The sequence below is a fragment of the Lepisosteus platostomus genome, chromosome 3 (assembly GCF_059453375.1).
Source record: "Lepisosteus platostomus isolate fLepPlt1 chromosome 3, fLepPlt1.hap1, whole genome shotgun sequence".
Lineage (NCBI taxonomy): Eukaryota > Metazoa > Chordata > Actinopteri > Semionotiformes > Lepisosteidae > Lepisosteus > Lepisosteus platostomus.
The window spans coordinates 55,509,002-55,535,555 of record NC_142613.1 but is presented as its reverse complement, the minus strand read 5'-3'; the positions used below and the strand labels follow the sequence as shown (position 1 = coordinate 55,535,555).

General features: G+C 36.6%; 1 protein-coding gene across 3 annotated transcripts in view; it reads left to right on the top strand.

The window, feature by feature from the left end:
* ldah (lipid droplet associated hydrolase) overlaps positions 1-26,554 on the top strand; it is a 110,985-nt gene that overhangs the window by 18,681 nt on the left and 65,750 nt on the right. For all 3 annotated transcript variants that reach the window (XM_088626139.1, XM_088626142.1, XM_088626140.1), the window contains exon 4: positions 20,097-20,231. In XM_088626139.1, the coding sequence (XP_088482265.1) occupies positions 20,097-20,231 (135 nt within the window). The remainder of the gene's footprint in view (positions 1-20,096; positions 20,232-26,554) is intronic.

Genomic DNA, 26,554 nt, shown 5'->3' with positions numbered 1-26,554 from the left:
TTAAATGAGCATTTTAGGCTTATTGGTCTTTCAGTGTATTGATGTAAAGTACTTAAAATACATTTCTTGACAGCTATATTTAAGATGTAAATGAATAGTCAAGCCTTCAGTTTGTTGCCAGAATGAATAATAATTACTCACATTTACAGTATATAGCACTTTTCAGCCATAAAGATCACCGAGCTTTATGTATAGGAGGGGGCACTTCATCCACCACTGATTTGCAGTGCCCACCTGATGAGCTCTGTCAAATTCCCTCTGATGTGTTTTACTGATGGTTTTCTTATGCTCTTATTTGCAATCTTTCCTATTACTAAATTTATTACTAAGCAAACAGGCTGTTTTGGCAGAGGGGCTTCCTGTTGTTTGCAAACTTTCTTATTTTTTAACATTGAAAATATTAAATCAATAATGATAATTACAACAATAGTATTTGTCCTGCATCTTTCAGGATCTCAAACCACTTTACACATAGAAGGGTACCAACCTTATCCACCACTGCAGTGCAGCACACATTTGAGTAATGCATGGCAGCCCTTATGTGACAGCCCTGATACCCAGCACTTCAGGTAGGAGAGTGAGAGATAGTCACCAATTTAATTAAGGGGGAGCTTTAGGATGCCCAAATAGTGCACGCATGAGGAATTTTGCCAGGATATTCCCTGATCTTTTGAAAGGTGCCATGAGATCTTCAATGATCAAGTAGTGTGGTCCTCAGCTAAACACCTCATCTTAATTAGAGTGCCACCTGCATGTCCACCAACACCACTTGCAGCAGCAACCTGGGTTTCCTTAGAGGTGTCCCATCCCAGTCCTGACCAGGTCAAGCTTTGCTTAGCTGCAAGTCATCCCTGATCACACTTTACTGTGATACATCATGGTAAAACATGGTAAATCATTAGAGGATTGGCTGCTGTGCGCAGTCCAGGGAAGAAGTTTTTTTTAAAAAAAAACGCTGAATTATTTTTCCAGATTAACCAGGCTGAAAATGATACTTAATCATGTACTTTCAGTTTATAAATAAAGACGTTTTTATAACTATAGAGTTTTAAGTATGGATGGATTTACACTAAATCATCATTACATCAATGATTTAAAAAGTAATGACTTTTGTCAAGTCAGATGAGATATTGTAAGGCTCAACATTTTAAAAATAACTAGAATTGTTTTGGTTTGCCATGTACATTTTGTCTATCAAGCTTAGAGCGACTATCAATGTGGATTGTACCCATCAGTGGAGTAGCTTTACCAGTTACTCTGTTTCTTAACAGATCCAGTGATGTTTTCACTGTACATGTTTACCGGCAATGCTAGGAGATGTTTGTCGAGGAGTTTTTTTACTTGTCAGGTGCTGGTTAATAAAGGCTAAAGGCGTAGGAGTAAAAAAAAGAAGGAAATGTGTATGTAGAAAAAAAGAAACCTGCAGGTGGTAGGGGTCATTCTGCAGGTTTTCCATTCTGTGGTCCTAATTAGGGGAAATGTTAGTTACTTACAGGAGTTTGGGCATTGGAAAATGTCTTTAAAAGTGAAGTGACAGGTCAGTTATTGATTACACTTCAGGCCAATAGTGTACATGTGCCTACCACTCGCAATTTGTTTTGTGTGCTCCCCTGAGCTTAACTTTTTTTTTTTAGGAGCTGGAGAAATCCACTCTTGGCGTAACTGACTAATAAAACAGTCATTGACAAGTTTAAGTAATGCGATGTGGGGATGTTAATTTGTAACCAACATTTCAGCTGTGCTGGTAGGACACACGTAAGCTGGCTGTCATGACTTAACCTATGCCAAAGGAAAAGACAGCAAGTGGTTCATAAATATCCTGCCTGCTGATTTCAAAATCTGTTTCTAATACTCTCATGGTTTTTTTTTCTGAAAAAAATCAGTCTCAAAATATATTTGTTTCTAAGCTGTTTAAAAGTAATATTTAGTAATAGAGTGAACATACCCAAAGAAGTAGAATGGGGACCACGTCATCTGACATAGCAAAGCAAAGTACTTGTTTAGTTTTATCCCATGTGAAGAAATACAACAAAACTCTGGCAGCACGCATCTGCATCTTTAGCAGTAAAATAGAAAGCTTTAAATGGTTAGGATTCATGCAAATTCAGAAATTTTTTAGGACTAATTTTGGAACACTTCTAGATTTCTTATTTCTTTCTTAGTTACTTTCCGTTGTACTTTAACAGCTACGTAGGCTACAGGAACTAGACTAGCCAGACAAAGCATTAGGTATGCGTTAGGTGCAGAATAAACCTGAATACTTTAAATACAATCACATACATAGGTATTGTTTTCCTCTGTCTGAGGAAAAAGTCACAAATTAAATATTAAATACTAGCAATGCAATACTTATGAATCAGTTATGTTTTTTCAAGGTTGAAATTATTAGAAAGTAGTACTAAAGACTCAGATGGTTTCAGTTTCATGTAGAGGGTGCAAATACCTAGTGATTGAGTATAGTTAAAAAAATAGTATTGTATTTTTAACATTTACAGATACTGTTATAAAGAAAAAAGCGATTGGCATGCTGAGCATGCACTAAAATACTTCTCGGCTATTAGAGGGGAGAAAGTTAATGATTGATTTAGATGGACAAACAGATAATTACCAAGGTCAGACAGCATGAGATATTAAGGGAAAGCTAGACATCCATCCTGTATTGTCACTGCCTCTTGTTTCATCCCTCCCCCTTGAGTTGTTTGTCTGCTCTTAACGCTCCTGTACTCCCAGCCGGAATAAAATTCACAGTATGGGACTGAATTTCCCTCAGTGTTTATAAATCCAAATGTTTGTGCTTTCCAAAATGAGATTGATGGCTTGCATGGACCATCCTTACCTCCGCAAGAAGAATATTAAAAGTAGGTTATTGCAAAATACAGTCCGATTTTGAGCAATGATCTGGGGGATGGCTTTCATTTTTGTATTTTGTCTTGGTCAGTTCAGGAACTTGTGACTTTTACTTCAGCTCTGTTAGACAACAAGTACTTAGTTCTAGAGTTTAGCAAATTCAAACTGGATTCTTCACACTTGTCAAGTTTTAAAATTATAGATGTTACATTGTTTCTAAAAAGTTGATACACTATAAAAAAAAACTGTAATGCTTAATTCATTTGATGAGGCATTTTTCTAAAAGGGGTCCTATGGAGTGATTCCGCATTAATTTATAGGTACTTGATAATATTTTTCTAATCACAATCAAAAGACAATTGTGTGTCCAGTAGAGTGTTGTCATGGGATACTTTGGCTCCAATTGGTGAAGTAATGTTTGTTTCTCAATATAGCCACTCTTAGGTTACTTCTTATGTGAGAGCTGTTGAGGAAAGGAAAGAGTGTGCTTGGGCAGGAAGAGGAAAGCTAAACAGATCTTGAGCTAAATCTTTAAAAGGTGAAATAATGGATTTTCCCCCAAATTGCTGTCAAGTATTAGCTACTGTATATTTGGCCTTCTCTACAGAAACCACACTTCAAATAAATCTTGAGGTGAAACTACTGTTTGTTAACTGTGATCATTTGTTGGAAGGACTGATGCTGGTTTTTAAAACGTCCCTTTGTCTCTGACAGGTCCAGTAATACTGTGCAGCTCGGTAGACTCATGTGAGGCTAACGATAACAAACCCTGCTGCACCTGCACAATACGTCAGTGCCGAGGTACTTCAGGCCACATCAGGGTCAGAGCCGCAGGAGGGGGATCTGGTTAATGTTCAGCCGAGCAGTCTAGGATGAGAGCTTCGGAATATTTATGGACACCGAGTGAGCGAGTGAGCCGGCAGCCACTTTTTTTCAAGAGAGGGAGAAAAAAAAGTGAGAATGATGGACCCAAAGTTTGTTTGAGTCTGTTGTTCAAAGGATGAGACTTAGGTTCAAAGTGGCTGGGAGTTGCAATTGCAGCTGATTTCATCTGACTAGAGCATAGGACTGTATATTTGTAACTTACGTCTGGGTTGAAACCCAACAGAATGCAGAAGAAATGTGCTTCTTTTTCCAGGAGGCTTCTTTCTGTGCCTAGACATATTTTCTTAAGCATTTCATAAAGCATTAACAGTTGTCTTTTGGGCAGACTTTCCCACGAATGTAAAGTGTAAAGCAAATGTTTTCTTGGGATTCTTTTTTTCCCACTCTCTTGTCTGTAGTTTCCCTGCTGGTCTTCTGCACCATTATTTTAAAGCCGCTTTGAAAAAGTAAATGTGGTGAAAATGAAAAAAAAAATCAAATAGCCAAGTTGAAAAATTGACATACGGTATAGGCTTACAGTTAATGTTCCCCTGGCGCTTCTTTTTCCATTTAGCACGGAGAAGGGTGATATTTCTACCTACCTGTAAATCACTGTGGTCACTTCTGGCACACATTCCTTGTCACAGGCGTGCAGATTTTTGAGGGAGAATACAGTTTTTCTCGGTGTCTGGGTTACGACTAACCAAGGCATTTACTCAACTAACAGGAGACGTAACCCAGTGTTCCCTCATTTCAGTCATTTGATGATTTATTAAAATTATGTCAGAGTATCTATTCTTTATTGCTGGAAAAGTATGGATCACGTTCTGCGTACTAACAGAACTAAAAGTAGCTTTAAGTACCGTACCAAGTGCAGATCCGTGAAATTAAGCATTTACTGAATAGCAGCTGTGGAAAAAAGGAAATTCTCTGTGAGTCTATATTTCATTGGCTGTTTTCATAGAAGGCTGTGTAACAGTTTTTATTTTGTGCTGTATAAGGAAGTCCCATTCCACTCTCTGGCACCTTCCATTTTCTGGATCAAATCAGAATCTATTTAATTGCCCACATGCAGTGTAAATTTTCCTTTGACCTCACTGAGACAGCAAATACAGAATACAAAAACATCAATGGGCTTACATGAAGTATCCAAGCAATGTAACAGATAACAATACAGTACAAAAAACCATAAGATTCAGTTATGATATACATACTGCATATATGCTGTCAATACAGTGCTCTGAAGGAGCTCATACATTAGAGTTTAAATGAGTAATAGCACTTGGAATGAATGACTTTTTAAAAAATGTTTTATGGGTAAAATGTAGTCTTGCAGTCAAGATATTGCAAACGCTCTTCATTTTGACTAACACACACACTTTGGTTACTTGTGAACTTAATTCTTCAATTTTATGTTCCATATCTACAGTCACTAATACTTAATAAGGGATACTGTTTATAACCTGAAGAACTGTGGGTCTCTAGGATCAGTGTTGGTCATCTCAGGCTGGAGTACAGAGTTCTTTCTGAGGAAGAGAATACTGTGTTTAACTTCATAATGCACTTGGTGTTTTATTTAAACTGCTGTTTATTACGCCTTTATCTGCATTTAACTGCATAGCCTGACCCATAGAGGGAGTGATTTAACTTTGCTTTACTGACTGTAGTAAAAACTAGCAGAGAACAGTGAAGGCATGTTTGCTAACAGCACTTATAGCCTGGCTTTTGCACTCTTGTCTGCTGTTTGAACTGACACAGACTTTCAGTGGTATTTGATACTTTGACCTGCTGATCTCTTTAAAGACTTAGAAAGTAAACACCTCTTTCCTTGGCTGAATAAAATACCATTAGGAGCTAATAATTTGTCTGGGTCACTGTGTAGGCTACATAGCATGTAGTTCATTCTATCTGTAAAATAAACATGTCATGTTTGTCTTTCAGTAACTTTTGAATGTTAACCTTTTTCCTAGCAATATCTGTCATTAGTTTGAGTGAAATATTTACATTTTTGTAATTAATTTTATGTATTTTATGTAAATTTCACATGAAATGTAAACAATTTAAAAATTGTGTTGACCAGAAGTACCACTGCGTGTTGCGGATGAAGCATGCATTCATATAATCAGTCGACATTTTTTTAACAGTATGATTTTCCATTGCTTGCATCTTAAAGCATATTAAAATACCACTGTCAACTCACTTTCCCAAGTCTTATCTTTTGGCTTCATTTTAGACTTCAGCAATGAATGTTTTGTGAGTTTTTTGCAAGTTTTCAAATTTTCAGAGCGCTGAGGAGAGGGGAAATTGTAAATTGTTTTTTAAAATCTTAAGAGACTTGCTTAGTAAAGTAAACCCCCTATAAACTTAAAATGTTTCTTGACATATGGTGAATTTTGCTAAAGAGAACATGTTCATGTCCTCTAATTTTGTTTCCAGAAAATATGACTTACGTCACTGACCCTAGTTAGAACAAAACCACAGTTTAATACAGCAGGTCATGATGTGATTTTATTATCTTCAAATTACTGTATCATATAATGCTGGGAGATCAGTACTTTATTATACTTTCCCATATTCATTTCCCTTGATGATTAAAAAAAAATATTATATAAGTAATGACAATAGTATTGGCTATATTTAAATGTCTTTAATGTTTTTTAATATGGCTTTTAATATGATATTGCTTGGCATTTTTAACAGCATTTAAATGAAAGCAAAAAACTAACCCAGTAGATTTTTCCCCCTTTGCTGTGTGTATTCTCTCCTTTGAGCCTAGTTTTTTGAACTAGGTATTTGAAGGAAGAAGCCAGACACTGGAATTAGTCTGGTAAATGTCTGTTATACTTCAGTGATATGCAGTGACAGAAGTTCCGTTTTTTTTTCTTGGTTTAAAACCTTAGCTCTCTAATGTTTCAAAAATGAGAAGGGGGGTGTGTGGTAAAATAAAAGCTGCCGCTGTGAGTCAGCCATGAGTTTGAAGTCCAGGAAGAGGACTCCAGCTTAAACAAGAGACCAGAGATATTCCAGATCTTCACAGCTCTGACATGTGGGGTCTTCTTTCAATTACAGTGAGGAGGGAGGAGAAGCCGGACTTGAGATATCCCGTGCTGGCTTGTCTGCTGACCCTGCAGTGCTAATACTCTGACAGTCTGTGCCTGGGAGCACTGGGGAGAGTCACAGCTGCTCAGAGTTGCCTCTCCCAGCAGGTGTAACACAAAATCATTGGGTCGAGTTTTGAGTTAAATGTTTTTTTTTATTTTATTTCCAGCAGTTTAACACCAACCTAGCATTTGATAGTCTGTAGATAAACACACTTTGGTTCCTTGAATTTCCTTCTTATCTTGATCTAAACCTCTCTCTTTATCTTTGAATCCCAGGGGAAAGACAAAGTTTTAGGCAACAGCCTGGTATTGTAGCTCTTCAAAGCTACATGTATAATATATGATTGCGTATGTAATACAGTATACAAATATATGACTGAGTTTTCCATTTTCACTGCATTTTCAAAGTGCAGCATTTAGGGATTTCTCTTGTTGATACCCTCTTGTGTTAGGAAGATTGGTAGCTGATGTTCAAAATATCACTCCTCTAAGTCAAGTGCTCTGTTCGTGTGATGAGCCTCATCAGTAGATGTAACATGACTGTTTAAACTAGAAGTATTTCTTGGAACATCGTGTGTCCTGGAAGTGTACTTTTGTAGCCTCTAGCTGAATAGTTTCAGATAGGTGAACCAGTCCTACTTTGCCAGTTTTTCTCTCTTGACCATCAGTGGTGGCTCTCCTCAAATGTGTCACTCTTATATTAATGGGAGACATCAAATACAGTTTGAACTGGTCATATAGTTCAACAGGAGCTCTGGGAGAGCTTTTTTCAATCTTTTGCCTACAGGTACGTATATTACTGTACTTTTTCAGTTCACAATCTGATCTCTATAAGTGCTTTTGCGGTAGTTTGTCTTTAAGTTTCTTTTGGCTGTGTTTAACCCTTTCAACCATGTTCTCCATTACATTTGTTTTTTTAGCAAAAAGTTTAAAATGGTAATGCAGGGGATTTAAATTTGTATAAAAGCTTCTAATAACATGAATTTTGTGAACATTAATTCGGGGTCAGTAGCCTGGTAGTAAGGGACCCAGACTAATAATGAATTACATGTTTATTAACATATACCTGACATATATGTTATTAACAAATACCTGACATCAGGTATTTGTCATCTATAAATAATATGTTAATGCATAGTCTAATGTTAACAGCTGTGTATGCTACAAAAAGTACTTATAAATAGTGATTAGCAACCCCTATAATAAACTGCTACCCATAAAATATAGTTAGCCATTGAAAAATTGAAAGATTTCCTCCTTCTGAAACACAATAGTGTTTGTTAAAACTGTCAGACTTCTAATGCTTTACCAGCCATAATTTTGCCCCCCCAAAAAATTTCTTTTCTTTCCACAATCAGGAGACACATATTGCGGTTTTATAATTTTAAAACCATACTTTTCCTTTGCTTAGAATAAGATCAGCCTACTTGTGCCCTGGAATTTGCTTGTATATAATTTGTCCCATTTCAGTTTCATCCTACTGATTGAGACTCAGCCCACAACCAGCTGGACTTTGCTACTTGTAGCCAAAAGAACAAGGTTTTGTACTTTTTCTTGACTCCCTCCCTTCCAAAAGACAAAAACCTGGACGACAGAGTGAAAAGGTGTTTCAGTGCTATGGAATGTCGTGATGTATCACAGCACAAGGAAACAGGCATATCCTCAAAAACATTCCTCTTTTTTTTTCCACGTGCTGACATGAATGTCGAGTTACTAAGTATAACTTGAAAAGTTGCCTAAGGAGTACTGTTGGTTTCTATCATGGTGAGTCTTTCATGAACAAAGCCTGGTGGTGTTGCCTATAATCTAGTCCTATACCCTCTGAATCCAGCTCATTATAAACCTGTCCAGACTGACATTCCATTTAGTGTATATATTTTTTATTGTTATGGTAAATTCAAATAGAAGTTCTTGTTGCATGGCTACTTTCTTAAATGTAAATGTAATTAAATTTACAGGTGTTCTTTAGTTCTTCAGAGAGTTCTGTGACTATGCAGCTTTTGCTTTTCCCACATAAATTCCTGTAACCTCAAAAAACATTTGTATATCACAGAATGATGGACTATGAAGGAGAAGTGTGCTGTGTGTGGAGAAGAATGTTTGCCTTTGATTGGTTTTTCAATAGTATTTCTGTAATCGACTTTAAAGGGTGGTTAGTGACAGGCTGTTTTATGCCCCACACTTGCCTTTTCTTCACTAGTTAAACAAATACAAACCTTGTGAGATGCTTTTCCAGGATTTGAAGGGTTTTCATTTCATTTCCCCTAGGACCAACAGCAGCATAAGAGAACTCGCTTTATTGTGGTGACCACTGAAAAACAATGTCATTTCCAATGGCAGGACTGAAATACCCCTGTCTTGTGAACTGCCTTTAGAAGCTCTTTGAGCATATTGGAGCCATCTGGGAGAGATTTGGAACCCCAGTATGAATAAAAAACATACAAATGTATTTAATCAATGAAAGAGGCTAGGAGGGGCGGCAGTGGAGCATAGCTCTGGACCGTCTCGGCACAATCAAGAGTATCTGTTTGGCTTTGGAAAGAGAAACTCTCAAACCAGCAGAAGGCTTATTTTTTTTCTTCGTGTGGATTTCATAATAGTGAATCTGTAAGACACCTGGCAAAAACCCATTTGTATTAGGAATATTATTTTAAGGTACTGTACAGTGATGGAGCTAATTGGTAGAAATTGCCTACAGCTACCTAAAGACAGATGCTTAATAGACAATTTTTAATTCCATCAGAAGGAATGTACCAAAATAAAATGAAACTCAAACTCTGATCGGAAAATGTGAGAGTGTACCATGAAAGTCACTGTGCATTGTTACAGATGTTGCCTTTTTATTTATATTGTGTGTTTATCATGGAGCAACGTTTTGTTAAAATTGTGTAGCTTAATGAAAGCTATCCTTATTGTGATGGGGCCTGTTTATTCAGATGATTAATAGAACATAAGAAAGGTTAGAAAAGAGATGGATGTACTGTATTTGGCTCGCATAGTACATTTGGTCACATCCAGCCACTTCTTGAGGGAAGCTAGATATCTGCTTTAAGAACATTACTGGTTAGTTTGTTCCATGCTCCCACTATCCTTAGTGCTTTTCCTCATCTTGAGATCACCCTCCCCTCCTGGCAGTTATTTGTTTTTGTTTTTTTTTATATTCATTTGACAGTTGTTGTCTGTCAGTGTTCCTCAGCAAACTTAATTATTTGCAAAGAAGAATGAATGAAAACTACACCATCCCAGAGTGCAAAGCTGGTAGAGGATGATCCAGAAAGTCTCAGTTGTAGTTGCTGTCAAAGGTACTTCCATCACGTTTTGAATCAAGGGAGTGACTACTTATGCAATCAACATATTTTAATTTTTGATTTTGCTTTGTGCAGATTTTGCTGACACTTAACTTCTTTCACCCATAACACTGTTCAGTTTTAGCATTCAAGTTTTGATTAAAAATCACTTTAATCAAAATAATAATCTCTTTAAAAAATGCGTACACATCATTTGTAATTCAAGCAAATTAAATATTGGAAGGGGTGCACACTTTTGCAAGGCACTGTATCCTTTTATCAATCTTGCGTTGCTTTCCCCTTTATAACCCCCTGTTTGGAATTATTAGTTGTTGGACCTTCCTCTGAGACACTCTTTAAAGCTGTTTGCACAGTGGGATATGTGAACAGCTGGGAAACTAACATGGCTTTGACTGAACACATTCAGAATTCTGGGTGCTTAACGTTGTCCCCCAGGATACACCAGAATGACCTTAACGATGCTCAGCCAGTTCTAGCGTCCTGGAGTACTGGACCCACCTGATCTAAGCAAGTATTTTTTTTTATCCAGTCGAGTCACCAACTTGATTTTAATAATTTTTGGATTAGAATTTGTTTTTGTTTTCATCCAAAAACATGCACATAACATGCATGAAGTGCCAGTGATTAGATCAAAATCAAAGAAATATGAATTCTTTGTTGAAAATGTGGAATTATTTCAGTTAATAAGATCTTTTCTGGTAGTGGAGTGATGTGCAAAAGCAGAGGAGCATCCATAAGAACTTAATGTAGGGTTACAAACTTGAGGAGGCCCTCTCATTATGTCTCCTATTCAACCCATCCTATTTGGTGGTAAGTGATAAGTTATCCAAGGGTCTCATTCAGCTGTTTCTTGAAGGAAGCCAGGGTATTGGCTTTGCCTCCTGTTCTCATTTTTAAATACTCTTTCACAATAGTTTCCACTGGCATCCTCTGGTTTCTTATTCAGTTTTTATTCACAGTGTTTTCTTGAACATGTTTCTTAAATGTGATGTGTGAGATATGGTATAGTGTTGTGAATGTCATGGTATTAAAGTCTTCTGTTAATGGAATTACCACTCCAGATACTCTGCCTGTTGTTCTCAATGGCTGGTGTATGATATGTGGTATTTCACATATATTACTGTTGTGTGTTCCTCAGGTCACACATGCAAATAGATCCTAACTTCATAATTGCCTGGTATGTTGGCCTTTTTAGTAAAATTGTAAATATTCATCCGCATTATCCCCCTGCTGAAGAACATTGCCTTAAGGTATTTACAAGAAGGTCCTGTTATTAATCTCTCCTCCTCTCTACACCTTCTGTACACTTCAAGTTTTTTTGAAATTGTAGTTGTATATTGTAGGTCATTAATCAGTTTGGGAATGCTGCCAAACAAGTTAAGAAGCGAAGAACATTTGCAGGAGCAGGTGCTGTTCATCTGAAAATGTATCATATGTTTGCCCAAGTAAAAAGCTAGCTATTAGAAAAGTTGTATTAGAAAACAAAGGAGACAACATAGATTGACTGAAAAACAGGATTTCCTGAAGCTGTTATTTTGGTACACCACTGCGAAGAGAATATTGAAACGTTGATCCATTGTAGATCATAGATCCTGCACGAAAGAAAGTTTTGTAGTTTGTTCAACCACATTTCTCAAGTTGATTAATGACCCAGGATATGTGAGTGAAAATATCAAAACAATTGCAAAAACAGTGGAAAAGCACACAGGGGACTTTATAGAGAAGAGAGCAGGAGCAACGAGTACGTTTATTCTAACACATTGGCACTATGCATGACCTTTTTATGATTGAATATCCATATATGTAACACAGTGACCATACTCTCAAAACCATTTGCATTTCTGACCAGTGGTCTTCTTTTATGAAATGTGGAATTGCCATTTAATTTTAATTTCACGGAGATCATGGGAGGGGAAGCCTGTGAAATCAAGCCACACTAAACTAATGACGTGCCCTAGCCATTAACGTTGTTTCTGGACTTTGGGGCTAATTCTGCTCTCTGAGTGAGTGCTGGTTGAGCCCAGCTGATTTGTGGGTCTTAAAACGGGCGTTTTAGTTCTTTGAAGAATAATGAGAAAAGAAATCCAGAAGACTGCTTCAGGACTGATTGTGAAACTGGAACCTGAGGATGCAAGCAGAAATTAACAAGCTTTGCAAGATTTTGCTGAAGCAGTTTCCCTGGAGTTTTGCAAGAAAAGGCTAATAAGATCCCAGGTACCAAATGAAGATAGTGGGCTAAGCAGCCTCCTGTCATGTGTAACCCTTCTAATGTTTTTATAAGTCATGAAGAAATGCTTCCAACCACCAGGTTTTGCGTCAATTTTTCTAGATCTTGAACTTTGGGTTTGGTTATGAACTTTTCTGAACATTTGATCTTTTTTGAACTTATGAACATTTCTGCGGTGAAATGTCTGCTGCGCAACTTGTATATATTCGCCTATACATCACATTACAGTAGTCATTCCGGAGACTAGTGAGCAGGAAGGGCCGCATCTCATCGCAAGTGGTTGGAACTCGAATTTGAGACAACATGGCAACTTAGTTTGTGATATGGTGACTTACAGTACTTCAACAAAGTTCACAATTTTGTTCTTAATTCTAAATTTGTATTTTCATATGATGTCAATGAATTTATTTTATTACCAAGATTTAATAACTGGTCTAAGAAATTGGGACTGCAGTTCCCCTTTAACTTTGTCAAGCCTGTAGTACAATGAGGGCTAAGCAGATCCTAAAGGAATACTTGTGCCTTGGTACTTTTTTTTTGTAACAAACAATTGATTGTCATCAATTCTCATCTCATGACCAAGTTTCTGATTCCATACATTTCCACTAATAACAAAACGTTCTTTTTGTTCTTGTTCTTGATAGTTCTTGAAAACATTCAAAGGATAGAAAATAACTCTCTTGTGTTGTCCATTTTAGCTAGGGTTTTTATAGAAACTATTTTACTCCAGGATCTCTCATAGAGTTGCATATTCTGTTGGCTTGCTATCTCCAGTAGGGCACAGTGTAGCTTTGGGATTTACTGTAGTCTAATGTTTCTGTGTAATGAGAAAGTGATGAATGTGCCTGGTGCTTGCTTCCTGTTGTGTTAACGGTAATATACAGTACCTTGCAAAAGTTTTTAGACCCTTCCAATGTTCTCCTGTGTTGTGAAGTTACAAAATAATGTATCATTTCTTAAAAATGATACACGTTTTTTTATTCTAATATTTTATTTGAAAGCTGAATGCTGAAACTGAATACTTCAAATAAAAAGTTAAGTTACAGTAAATAAGAACTAAAACTATTAGCAAGAACTAAAATAAATGTTGATTGTAGATGTATTCAAATCTGTAAACAAAGGTGAAAGCCTTTGGCAGAAATTTCGGCCACACTTTTTGGGGAAAGTCTCTTCGAACACTGGCTTGGTGCACTTTTTGCCCATTCTTTTTGGCAAATTTACTTCAGCTCTCTCAGGTTGCTTGGGGGTTGCTTATGGTCAGTATTTAACAGATTCTCAGTAGAATTTAACACAGGACTTTGACTGGGCCGCTCAAGAATTTTCACTTGTTTATTCTTAAACTAATCCGGAGTAACTTTGGCTTTGTGCTTTGGATCATGGCCTTCCTGAAAGTCCTTAGCAGACTGACAGAAGTTTTCCTCTAGTATTTGCCTTGAGTTGGCTCTGTCCATTTGTCCTTATGGTTGAGTCTTTGCTTAAAATTAACTAAACAAGGAAGCTTACAGAAACCAGTATGTTTTTCAGAAGTAATAAAAAACACTATTAGTTCACACAGGACATTCAACTAATTGTGTGGCTTATTAAAGTAATTTTAAACACCTAAATGAATTTTGGTTTGCCACAGCAACGTTGGAATACTCATGCAATCATGACTTTTCCATATTTCGTATTATTTATCTCCCTCTTTTTTTGATTCAGTTTTATGATTGGAAGCATTAAAGAACATGTGAACATCTGCAAGGTTCTGAATACTTTGGCAATGCACTTTGAGCATTAAGGCTGCTTGTTCTTATTTCAAAATAAAGTTCAAAGGACTAATTGCCTGTACACAAAAAACTCACACTAGTAACACATTTTCAATTAGGTAGTCCATTGTTATTTAAATGCATTGCTTTCAATTGGTAATCATTATATTTGTAACACTTCAGCTGTAATTTCATTTTAAAAGTAAAATTAGTAATAATAGCAGTTATCTTTAGGTCATAAGCAGTCTTAATTTATTACACTTGTAACTCCCCCTTAATGTAAACACAACCATAAATAATTTTCAAAAGGGCATCAGCCCATGTCAAAACAGAGAAGATGATTGACCCTAAATTAGGAAGGCCAAGTTACGTGTTGCTGCCAGCAGCAGCAAACAATGGTTATTTCACTGGAAGGTGCTGGAGTGAAGTTTTTCAAAGATTTATTAGCAATTTTTCATTTGCATCACTGTTTTACGTCATTGATTGCAAGATCGCACAGGGCTTGGATTGTTGGAAGAATAACACATGCATCTGTTTCCTAAGAGGCCCATGATTGTGTTACTTCTCATGTCTGGAGAAGTTTCTCTTGTCGTTATGTTTAAAAATGAGCAGGGGTTTCACCAAGTGACCACACAGTATGCCTTTGTTCTCAGGCAGCTGTGTATAAAGATGCTTTGTGTCTCCTTCTGCAAAGCTTATCTTTGTAGGTTGCCCAAAATAAACCTCAGGTAGACTATCCCATTTACCTGAGGGATAAAAGTCTTCCTTTGTCCAGAGAAGACATTAGTCACAAGTGCCGTGAGCTAAATAAAACACCAAACCTGACAAGTGCACTGTGAAGTGTTGGTCTAATACACACAGCTAGATTGATGGCAACGACCTGAGAACTTCTAAAGTTAATGTATCTGGTACTGTGTGTTCATGCATTAGAACTACAAAGTGTAGAAGAAAGTACAGACTTTCTGTACTTAAAAGGGAAAAAAGAACAGAAAGTCAATGCAAATGGATAGGCAGTTTGCGTGATGACAGAGTTCCAAGGAGGAGGGGTGCTTTTATAAAGTCACTTAAACACTTTCCTGCAAAAGTAAAACCTTTTAGTGCATCATGTTACAGAAAGAGTATGTATATGTAACTCTGCAACATTTGTCATTGTTTGGTACTGTAACTGACTTGGGTATTTCTTCCATTGATGAAAGACAAGTTAACATTACATATTACCCATGCAACCTTTTTCCATGAATGTTAAATATTTTTAATTCACTGAATACTTTTGCGACACCCTGTATTTGGCAAGACCCTTTCTATGGTGTCCCATTTTGTGAAATTCCTTCATGTTTTATACTCAGTTTTTTTTTAATTAATATTAATTTCTGAACAGGACAGCATTGCTGCCTCACAGCACAGCGGCCCTGGTTCAATTCTCGACCTTGCTGTCTGCATGGAGTTTGTATGTTCTCCCCATGTTTGTGTGGTTGTTTGCCGTTGGCTCTGGTTTCCTCCCACAGTCCAAAGACATCTTGGTAGGTTAACTGGCTTCTGAGAAATTTTGGCCCTGGTGTCTATGTTTGCATGTTTGTGTGTGCCCTGTGATGGACCGGCATCCTGTCCAGGGTGTACCCTGCCTTGTGCCTGTTGCCTGCTAGATTAGGCCTCGGCAGGAACTCAGAACCCTGAGTTGGATGAAGTGGTTAAAACATGGAAGGATGGAATAAGTGTGTTTAATTTTTTTGTAATTCACATATAATTGCAAGACCGCAATTCTGGACAGTAAAATGTTATTTTGGAAAACCAAAATAAAAAATGCAGCCACAAGGGATGGTATGTAAAATGTAGTTTAGAAAGGTTTTCATATAACAGGAAGGCTTTATAGTGTCTACCATAAAAACACTATGTCTAAGGAAACAAATTACTTACAAAAAGTCATAATGAATACCAAAGCTTTTCATAATATTGATGGTTTGGTTTGTGGTATATTACGTGGTATCTCTTTAAAAAATACTTTAACATTTTCATGCAGTACATACATATGTATTCATACTTTAGTCTACTGTTACCCACTTAATGTTAGTAGCAGACTACTACAGATGTAATACTTACCAATTCCCTTTTTACTGGCTACAGTAAATGCTGTATTACTTTAAATATACAGTACATGATTTTTTGAATGATGGAGGGCTATTATCTTTAACAGTTATGTCAGAGTGTTTCTCAGTGGCAGCCTTTATTTTCTCTGTTTGAATGGGAAACAATATAATAAAAAAAAACATAATTGTTATTTATTCAGTGGAGGTTTCTCCAATTTTGGTTGTGCGTCCAAACTGTTGATAAGAAATTCTTGTAAATGTTAATGTAAATCTTCATGGCCTCTCAAGAAATACATTTTAAAGGGCTGTCAAATACTTCCTTTGTCAACTTCCAAATTTGTTATGGCCTTCTGGAAATCCGTTTGCTTTTAATCTCTTGTTGTTTCTTCCTACTAAAATATTAACAAATCTAGATTCTTTTTGTTGTCCATGCCAAAGTATACGAGGGAACGAAAACAGTAATTAGAAAATGATTGCAAGCTTGGCAGTCGACTGAACTTATTGAAATGTAATGGTACCGCACATCTGTAATTAGTTGCCTTTGAGTTTAAGGTTTTCATGGTAAGATTTTAATTTAATACTGCTAAATTATTGGTAATTCGTATAATAAGTAAAAACATTTATTTGAAAAGTAAAGACATGGTGGAATCCTTGGAATAAAGAATTCACATATATATCTTGACATATTTAAGCCTACTTACAGTGCATATCACTGACTTCAGTGTATAAAACTTTTAAATTCCAGAGTAGCTTTATATATTCTTCATAGTATTTTTTTGTGAATTTATACTCTCCAATATAGAGACTAAAAGTTGTTGAGATGAAAAGAAGTAAAGAAAAAACCTCCTTAGGATCTAAATGAAAAAATAAGTCTAAAAAAATTATATAAATATAAAATCGATCATGACATTACACTAAATAAAGAAATCAGTGTTGGTGAGAAAGAGACAGTTATGCAAAAAATCACAGCAGTTGAAGGGAGTTATGTAAAGAAAGTATAAATATTTGTATTAATTTTTATATTTGAACAATGAATGGAGTTTGTCTAACTATAACTTCCAAAATATTTGTGATAAAAACAGCAACATGGCTGAAGGAGTGTTCCACATGTGTAGCTCCAGGAGGACAGGACAAGATCGTGAACCTGACCTGAACACTGATGGCTAAGTGCAGAGCCAAGTGTAACGTGTTGGATTCTCTGTTTCTTTCCCATCAAAACTGGGGCTCCTTAGTGTATTAGTTAGAGACAAGGTTCTGCAGCCATAGCTTTGGACTTTAACAAGGGGTCACATACTTTTTCCAACCTAGACTGCATGTTTAAGCGATGTGTTCAGTACTGACAAGAAGAAGTATAATTGTTTGTGTTTTATTAGTTTAAGCAGATTGTGTATGCCTATTATTGTGACTTAGTTGAAGCTAGGAGCACATTTTTATGAGTAATTAATGCAGAAATCCAGGTAATTCTAAAGGGTTCACAAACTTTTTCTTTTTGTGTAAGTCTATTATTGTGACTTAGTTGAAACTCAGAGCACATTTTTATGAGTAATTAATGCAGAAATCCAGGTAATTGTAAAGGGTTCACAAACTTTTTCTTGCAAATGTATCTAGGTGCTGTCAGGACATCTCATCGAATTCTCCAATCCAAGGGAAGTACGCAAAAGCTAAAAAAGCTGAGGTTAAGGTGCGTGACCCTTACAAGGGGGAGACAACCCTTGTAACATAATTCTGGGAAGAATATTATCCTTAACAGAAGACTGCAATTGCCCAGCAAGGGGTGCTCCTCATGTTTTATTGTACTTTCAATTAGTGTGTGATCAGTGTGTGATAGCCTCTCAACTACAATTTAAGTAGTGGAAAGTATGCAAGGAGTTTATGCTCCATAACCTATTTTTTGATAGGCTAAAATTACCACAGTCTCCACAGGAAGCAGCTAAACCAAATGGACAGGATTCAGGGGCAGTTTGAAGCTGTTGAATTTTGTACAGGATGGAACCTATCTAAGGATGTAATTCCGGAAGTGAAATAGAAATCCGGTGGCATAACTGCTTGAAAATCAGGTGTAGATAAGAACATAAAAAGGTTACAAATGATAGGCCATTTGACTCATTAAACCCATTTGCAGTTATTAATTAATCCAAGGATCTCGTCCAGACATTTCTTGAAAGAAACCAGGGTAATGGCTTCAACAACATGGTTTGGTAGCTTGTTACACATTTCCCACTGCCCTTTGTGTAAAGATGTTGCTCCTGTTTTCAATTTTAAATAAACGTCCACACAGTTTTCACTTGTGTCCTCTGGTTACGGTATCACTCTCAATTCTTAATTCTTGATTTGAGTTGTGATGAAAAGTGCTGCGATGACCTTGTGTTTTTGAGGATTTTGAATTCTTAAATCAGGTCACCATGTAGTGCTCAAGACTAAAAAGTCAGTGTAGGACATCCGCTTAACCTACAAAATGTACCTGGTTGAGCTTCTCTGGACTGATTGTAAAGCAGTTTTTCTAGAAAGTGTTGACTGAAATTACACATTCATCCATTTTCTAACTGCTTCAACCAGTACAGGCTGGAAGAGTAGCCAGAGGCTATCCCAGCAAGTAATGGGCACATGGCAGGATGCACCCTTGATAGAATGGCAGTCCATTGCAGGTTATACACAGACATAAACACGCATACAGTCACACCAGGTCCAATTTTCCCCCAAAGCGAATTAAGTTAACAGTATGTCTTTGGGCTGTGAGAGGAAACTGGAGCACCCAGACGATGCCCACACAGAACATGCAGATAGTACTCGTGGAATTGAACCCAGGACCTAAGTGCTGTGAGGCAGCAATGCTAACAACTGTGCCTCCATGCCACTCTTACAATTGTATGCAAGATTCTCATTGAGGTCTATCAAGTATGTGTATATTTAACTTATTTAAATGTAATTGTAAAACTTTCAATTTGATATTTCCTAGCATGTTAAGATTATTTAAATTATGATAGAAGAAAATAGGAGTGGAAGCAGCAGCTTTTAGTTAAAGGAACAAGAATTCGGGACAAAGGAAACTGGGTGGATCTTGTTACTGCTCAAAGGATGAAAGATCCAGTCAGAAGGTCTGAAACAAACCCTGGGGTTACTCTGGTTGCCTTTTATCACCACAGAATAATATTTCATCTTGGCGGTTCTGAAAGCTTGGCGATAGAAGTTGAGCTGCTCAGTTCAGATCTCCCAATGAACTGCAGGTCAGATGTTGACAAAACCATAACCCATATGTACTTTCAGATGTATTAAAAATTACATTATTTGTGTGCATGGACATGTATAATGGTTAATAGTGATTTTATCTATAAACATCATGATGACTTATTGATTTGATATTACAGTTAAGCCTCAACAAGCCCTTAATAGGCATTTGATATGCCGTGTTTGCTGTAAGTACTTTGGACTGGAGCAAGTAGCTAGTGCTGGAAAACGTATTTGTTTGCGACTTGAAGTTTTAACCATGTAAAAACAAGTTATTTGATGCTTTTCTTGGATAATTCCAGAAACAAGTGATTCAGTGTATGTAAATGTTAGACAAACACATTGTCATGTTTTAATGGGTGCATGGCTTCAGACTTCCTTTTAACAAAATAATTAATTTATAAAGGCATTGCACGCTTTCATGAACTGTTCTGTGTCTTGCACCAAATATCCCTTCTGTGGTTTATGTTTACTTGAAATCTTTGTAATTTTCTTGGCTTGGATTCAAAGCAAACAGTGTTATTGGTTATCTTGAAACTGGATAGCTGACACTTTGCTTGTTTCATTCAGGAAACATAACCCTTGCAGGTTACACAGTCAAGAAATTCTTCTTGAGCAGCCTGTGTTTGTAATGTAAGTTCCTGACCTATATTCTTCCGAATTGACGTTGTGTTTTCTGCTTGATGTTTTGACAGGGAACCCAGGGATTGTGGGCTACTATGAAACCTTCATGCAGACCTTGTACAACAAACTAGGTCAGAAATATCCCGTGTGGGCTGTTAGCCAAGCAGGACACTGTGTGCCTCCAGACAACATGGATATGATCGAAGGTAATGAATGGATTCTAAAAAATGACTGTAAATTCCATAATGTGTGAAAGAGATGTATGCCTTCACTTACAAAACAAAAAGAATGAGAAAAAACATACTTTAAAAGACAATATAGGGCAATCTGGAACAATCTAGTTTTAAGTACCAGTGACCTACTGTGATTTGAAAGCTGACATACCACATGAAAATATTTGAAACACTTTACATTGGTACTGTACATAGCATGGTGCAAGCACTTTACATTGGTACTGTACATAGTATGGTACAAGCAAAGATCAGATCGAGGCCTCCCTATGCAGCACATGCTACAGTAACCCATCAAACATTTATCTGAAACACATTCTGTCACACCTCATTCAGTACTGTTTGAACTGAACTCCAGTTTTAGCTTATTTTTTACATTTGTAAGGCACCTGCAGTTCCACAAACATCTGAATGTAATTAAACTAGAGAACAACTATGTTAACTAGGCAGTTCTCTTATTAAGACACCAAAGCATAACATTTTGTTTTGTTTCACAAACAAGTTGTGTTTTGACAATGTTTAAGTGAGGGATGTGTAATGGAAATAACTACCCAGAAATCAGAACTGCTTAGTCCCTGATTTCCTTTCAGGTTCTTTTCTATACTCGTCTTTTTGTACAGCACCAGCTGTACAGCATCGTTTCTGCGATATATCCTTCAATAATTCTTTGACAACCATTGATACCATCCTAATTCCAGCACTCTCAGTATGTCACCTTTTTCTTTTTAAGTGGTCTGTCTTTGTCTTTCAAACCATTTCTTCTGTGTTTTTCCCCTCTGAGGGAAAAATGGACAGTCCAGTCGTCTTCTTCCTGGTTTGCTCTTCACTTGGTTCTTGAAAGCACTGCTCGTGCTCATCACACTTCCCTTGAGCGTCTCATCAAGTCCTCACCCTCATTAATGACCGGGCATTGAAGGCTTCAGTTAGATTAACACTATATGTTCGAATGGCAGTGTTCTTTAAAATAATTAGTTTAACTCAGAATTTCTCTCTTGGTCTTCACCAATCATCAGATCTTGACTAAAAATCAGTTACTTTTTCCAACACTGACTTCAGAAGCCCAGACAGGGAGTGAAACGTTTGTTTGCCCAGCTTTACTTAATTGTCCTAGATGAGTGGCTAATTCCAAGCAGAGCATATTGTCACAACTCTTATCTCTCATGTGGAATTTCATGTGAACCAGTTGTGCCTCCTTTGTAAGTTTGTTTTCCCCGCAATCAAAAGGTGGCCATCTTGATTCCAGGCCACAACATTGGGCTTGGGTTTTGAGCCCAAATAGTGGCTTTCTCATAAAGCCACCTCTCACTACCTCACAAATGTTTCCACTGTATTGTATCGTGATTTACTTTTTGAACCTATTTGAGCCTATACGTCACACTTTCATTACTGCTTTTCTATGAAGGGTTTGTTTCATTTTGCCTAGTGTAGACTTGCATTGTGCTTCCAGATAGCCTTATTGGCATTTTAAAATGTATTTGTGTTATACTTACACAGTTGTTCCCTATAACTACCTAATATAAACATGATATATATATGCATTATATTATTATGTTATACTCTATAATATCTGTCATGTTGGCATTACCTTCTAAATTCTGATTTTCATCATTTACCTAGATGCAATGTTTAGAGCACAGGTTCAGACAAGATGAGAGCATTTTCTGGACTACATTCCCAGAAAGGTTTGGAGGAATGAGCAGTTGATCCCAGTCACCTGGCTAGTTGTCAGAAGACCAATGGTCAGGTGACCATGTAAAAGAAGGAGAAAGGAGGGTTTCTGAGTCAGTCAGTGTGCATCTGCTAACTGGAGATCAGGGATCTCTGGATGCTTGGAACAATATTTTTTAGTGAAGAATCTCCGAGAGGCTTACTATGAGAAGTGTCTCGGGGATACTGAAGATATGTGAATTGTTTGTTTTGAGGCTGGTAAATAGCTTATTTGTCCAGCATTATAGTTAAGGATGGAGGAAATCAGTCAAGCTCAAAAAAGAGCAAGGGATTTGTTTTGTTCTTTTTGGTTTATGTTGGCTGTTTCTTCCCTGCCACGCCATTACGGCACATCCAGCAGACTGTCATTTCATCTTAAAGCAGATTTACAAGCAGATCTCCCAATAGACACTTAGAAAAAGTGTCTCTTTTATTAGACAAACATTGGTAGTGGACAAAAAAATAAAAACAGCAATGTAAAGTCACTTAATAGAGTGTTGAGCTACCATGTGTGGCGAGTACAGGCTGTATGCTCCATGGTATAGAGTCAACCAGTGACTGGAATTTTGCAAGATGGATGTAGCATCATTCTTCCATGAGAAAGTCAATTAACCTGTGCATGTTGTCCCTTAAATGCTCAACTGTGTTCAGATCTAATGACTGAGAAGGCCATGATATACTGTATGGATAACCACTGGGCAACCACACATGCTTTGTTGGTGGGAGCATTGTGATCCTGGAAGACACCCCTCCCAGCAGGAAAGAAATGCTGCAACATGGTTTGAAGGCGATTACTCATTTAGGAAGTGATTAACATTGATCTTGCCTAAGGGAATTAGCGCACCCAAACCATGTCAGAAAAGTGCAGTCTATACCTTTATGGAACCACCAGAACCCTACTCTGTTGGAACCAAGCATTCAGGGCTATAGAGGTCTTTAGGTTAGTGCAACACGTGTACTATTCTGTCAAGAACATGGTAAAGGACAATCCATCTGACCATGACACATTTCTCTACTACTTAGTAGTGCACAGTATTTGCTCTTTGCTCCACTGGACTTGCAAACATGCATTGTCAGGCGTGATGAGTGGTTTGTACACCGAAATTCGACTGATATCCCTGATTGATTCAATCCTCAGATTGAAATTTGCAGTCAATATCAATGAGGAGTAAGTTATTATTGTGGAAAATATACTGAGTCCTTGTAAAAAAGTCCAGTAATATTTGCCATATTAGATTAAAAGAAGTATATAAGAATGAGAGGCCTTTTGGCCTAACCAGCTTGTTTGACTTTATAGTTGCTAATTTATCAGAGAATCAAATGCAGTTTTTTCCTTGAATAATGTTTCTTAAAAACTTATTACGCAGGAGTAAAGCAGGGCTGCTTAACCGAGTTGGGTGATCAGATGATCTTCATGCTCCTTCGTCTTAAAAAAACTACTTTTTAAATTTCAGTTGATTTAGATGTCACATTTGTTATTGTAATTTCACATTTTGCATGGTACAGTAAGTAGGACTCATCTTACATTGTTATACTTTATGAATATATGGTATGAGGTGGGTAATATCACAATAAAATATTGTGTTTTAAAAATGTTTTTTCGGCCATGAAGTCGTCATTAATGTGCAAATTACTAGGAATGAACATTCTTTTATAGTTCACAAACCATACACTTTCTTGCCAAAACATAATAATATGTCGATATTTGGGAAGTAGAATTTATCTACTGTGATTGTTTAGTGTTTTTTTAAGTTGATTCAGAATAAAATACAAAAAACTGTCTGAGAAGTATTGTAATAACTAGTGCTTTGTACAATTTTTTTTCTGACAGGTTCCAATTATATGTAACATACTGAATTCTTCCGCTGTTTATTTCAGCTACAGTGAAGAACATAAGAAGGGTTACAGATGGCAGGAGGCCATTCAGCTCATTAAGTCTGTTTGGTAGTTTGTGCTGTAGTTAATTGATTCAAGAATCTCATCCGGCCATTTCTTGAAAGCAACCAAGATATTGGCTTCAACAACCTGGCTCCCACACACTAAATAAAATTAATATTTTAAGAATATAAAATTATATTGCAATTGCAGATAAGTGCTGTAAATATGCTGTAATAAAATTATGCTTATTTAGACTAAATTGAGGTGCTGGGCTTCAGCAGTAGTATAATCATCTATAATCCAATATGTCAAGTGTGTTTTGCCTGTGTTTTAATAATGGAAGTAAACTGATGCATGCATTTCTATACTACAAGCATCACCAACACAACTGATCTGAGCATCATATTCATCTACAGTATTCCTTGAATGAAGTAATTGTGATTCAACAATATTGCTGGGTAGCTTCTTCCAGACTCCCACAACTATTTCTGTAGAGAAATGTCTGCTGTTCTCAAATTTAAGCACACTTACCCTTAGTTTCTGCTTGTGATATTTGGTTCACGTTACACTTTTAATTCTGGAGAAGTCAGAATTAAATTAGATTGACTTTGTCAGTGTTTGTCAAATGAGAGGAATCAGGTCCCCTCGTAGTCGTCTTTGCTCAAGCCTGAAATTATTCAGTTCAGTTGAATGATTGAGTAGAATGGTATTTGAACCTGGGAAAGTACATGGTTTCTCTTCTGTGGACTGATTTATGATTTAAAGTTAATGCATCTTATAGATAGACAGTTATGTGTGATGTGTTCCAAGCTTTTGTAACTTGCTGTGCATCACAAGTGACATGAAGAAAAAAAAATGCAGTGTACTGTGTTTTGGTTGTTAAAGTGGTAATGTCAGAGTCCAAAAGCGCATAAGAAGGTTACAAACAAGAGGGGGCTTCTCCTGTTCTTGGTAATAAATTCCACATAGTTTCCACTTATTGTCTGTTTTGGGTTTTAGTCCCGTTTTAACAAGTACTTGTGTGTGTGCAGCAGCATGTTTACGAAAGTGTGTCATATAACAGACATTTAAAGAATAAGCCCTGTAAGGCCGTGCTGAAATGTGCTGAAAAAAGGGTTTTACTAGTGATAGTTACTCTAGTACTAGTTCTCTAGTACTATAGATGACAGGTGACTAGTTATTCTTTGTGGGTGATGGGGCACAAAGTTCCATGAGAAAATCATACGCCCCCCCCCCACTGAGTACTTTTAAGTCTTGCTGTAATCTTGCTTTTTTCAGTAAGACTTTTCATAATTGTCTTATCTTCTATATCTACTTTGATTTATTTTATAATAATCTTACATTTTATTGTTACATAATCTACTTTAGATGCTTTGTAAAGAGCATTACGGTGATTGCTTTTAAAGGTGCTACATAATGTTAATTAAAGTGAAATATGATGCCTAACACAACAGTATTACCTCAGAGTATTTTGCAGTAGCAGGATTTTCCCTTATCTAGATACAGTACACTACAAACTCTCTTTGACAGAAGGCATGAAAAAAAGAAACATTTTCACTGTAAATTTTGTTCATGTTGTGACAGCAGGTGGCAGTAATTGATTGAATTGTTTCTTTTAAATGACAAAACTAGCAAAGTCTTTTACACTTAATTTGCTTTCTTTGTTGAAACAAGAAATCGTATTTTTTCAATTAAGACAATTTAATATAGATTACCAATTTATTCTAGAAGTACAGAATCTAAAGTATTTTACTCTCTTTAATAAAAATATTAGAATTTGTCTGTCTCCTTACTAGAAATGGGATCCTTCTTTATAGATTTATACAATTAATTCTAAACTTGAAATATCATGAAATATCTCCAGTAGTTCTTTATGGAAATATATTTTTGGAGATAAATTGTAGGTTGCAAGACAGTGATCTACATTGTATGAGCAAATAAATGTAAACATATTTGCAGATATGTGTCTCTCAAGGTTTTGAAATGTTGTCCTAAAGTTGAGCTATGAAATAGGCTTAAGTAGACTGCAGTTTTACACCATCAATAACTTGCTGTCTGTGTTAAATATAATAGGAACATGTAATCAAGAACTTTTCAAAAGGGCAAAAAATACTTCGCCTTCAAAATCTAAATCTAAAGAATCTAAAAGGCAACTGCAGTCTGTATGCATGTCCCATCTTAAGGAGTATAATGTAAGGATGAAAAGAACTAGGATGTAAAACTGACTGGATGGGGAAGTTGAGCCAAAGTGTCTTTTCCTGTTCCTGAAGTGTCAGTATGTAACATTACAGTATATTCTGCTGTAAAGCACTTCAGACATTTTTACTGTGCTCTGTACGTGGGAAAGACATTACCTAGGCCTCACCTGAAAATGTGAAATTGCATGCAGATGTATGAAATCTAAACGTTGCCTGCCTGGGATAATCTACTAGATATGACTCCACATTCTGTTGAAAGCCAGGTGGAAACTGTCCATTTCGGCCAAAATATCCCTTACCACATACTGTGAAAAGCTAATCTTTTTCAATAATGTCAGTTGCGAGTGTTATAACAGAATTGAATCCTATTGAATATGTGATTAATTGGATAGAATTGATTACATTTATTGTAGTATTCACACTACTAAACACAAGCATTTTGATCTACAGATGTATAAAATATAATTGACTTTTCTGTTGTTTTGTTTTCTCATTATATGGTCTTGTAGCATTTTT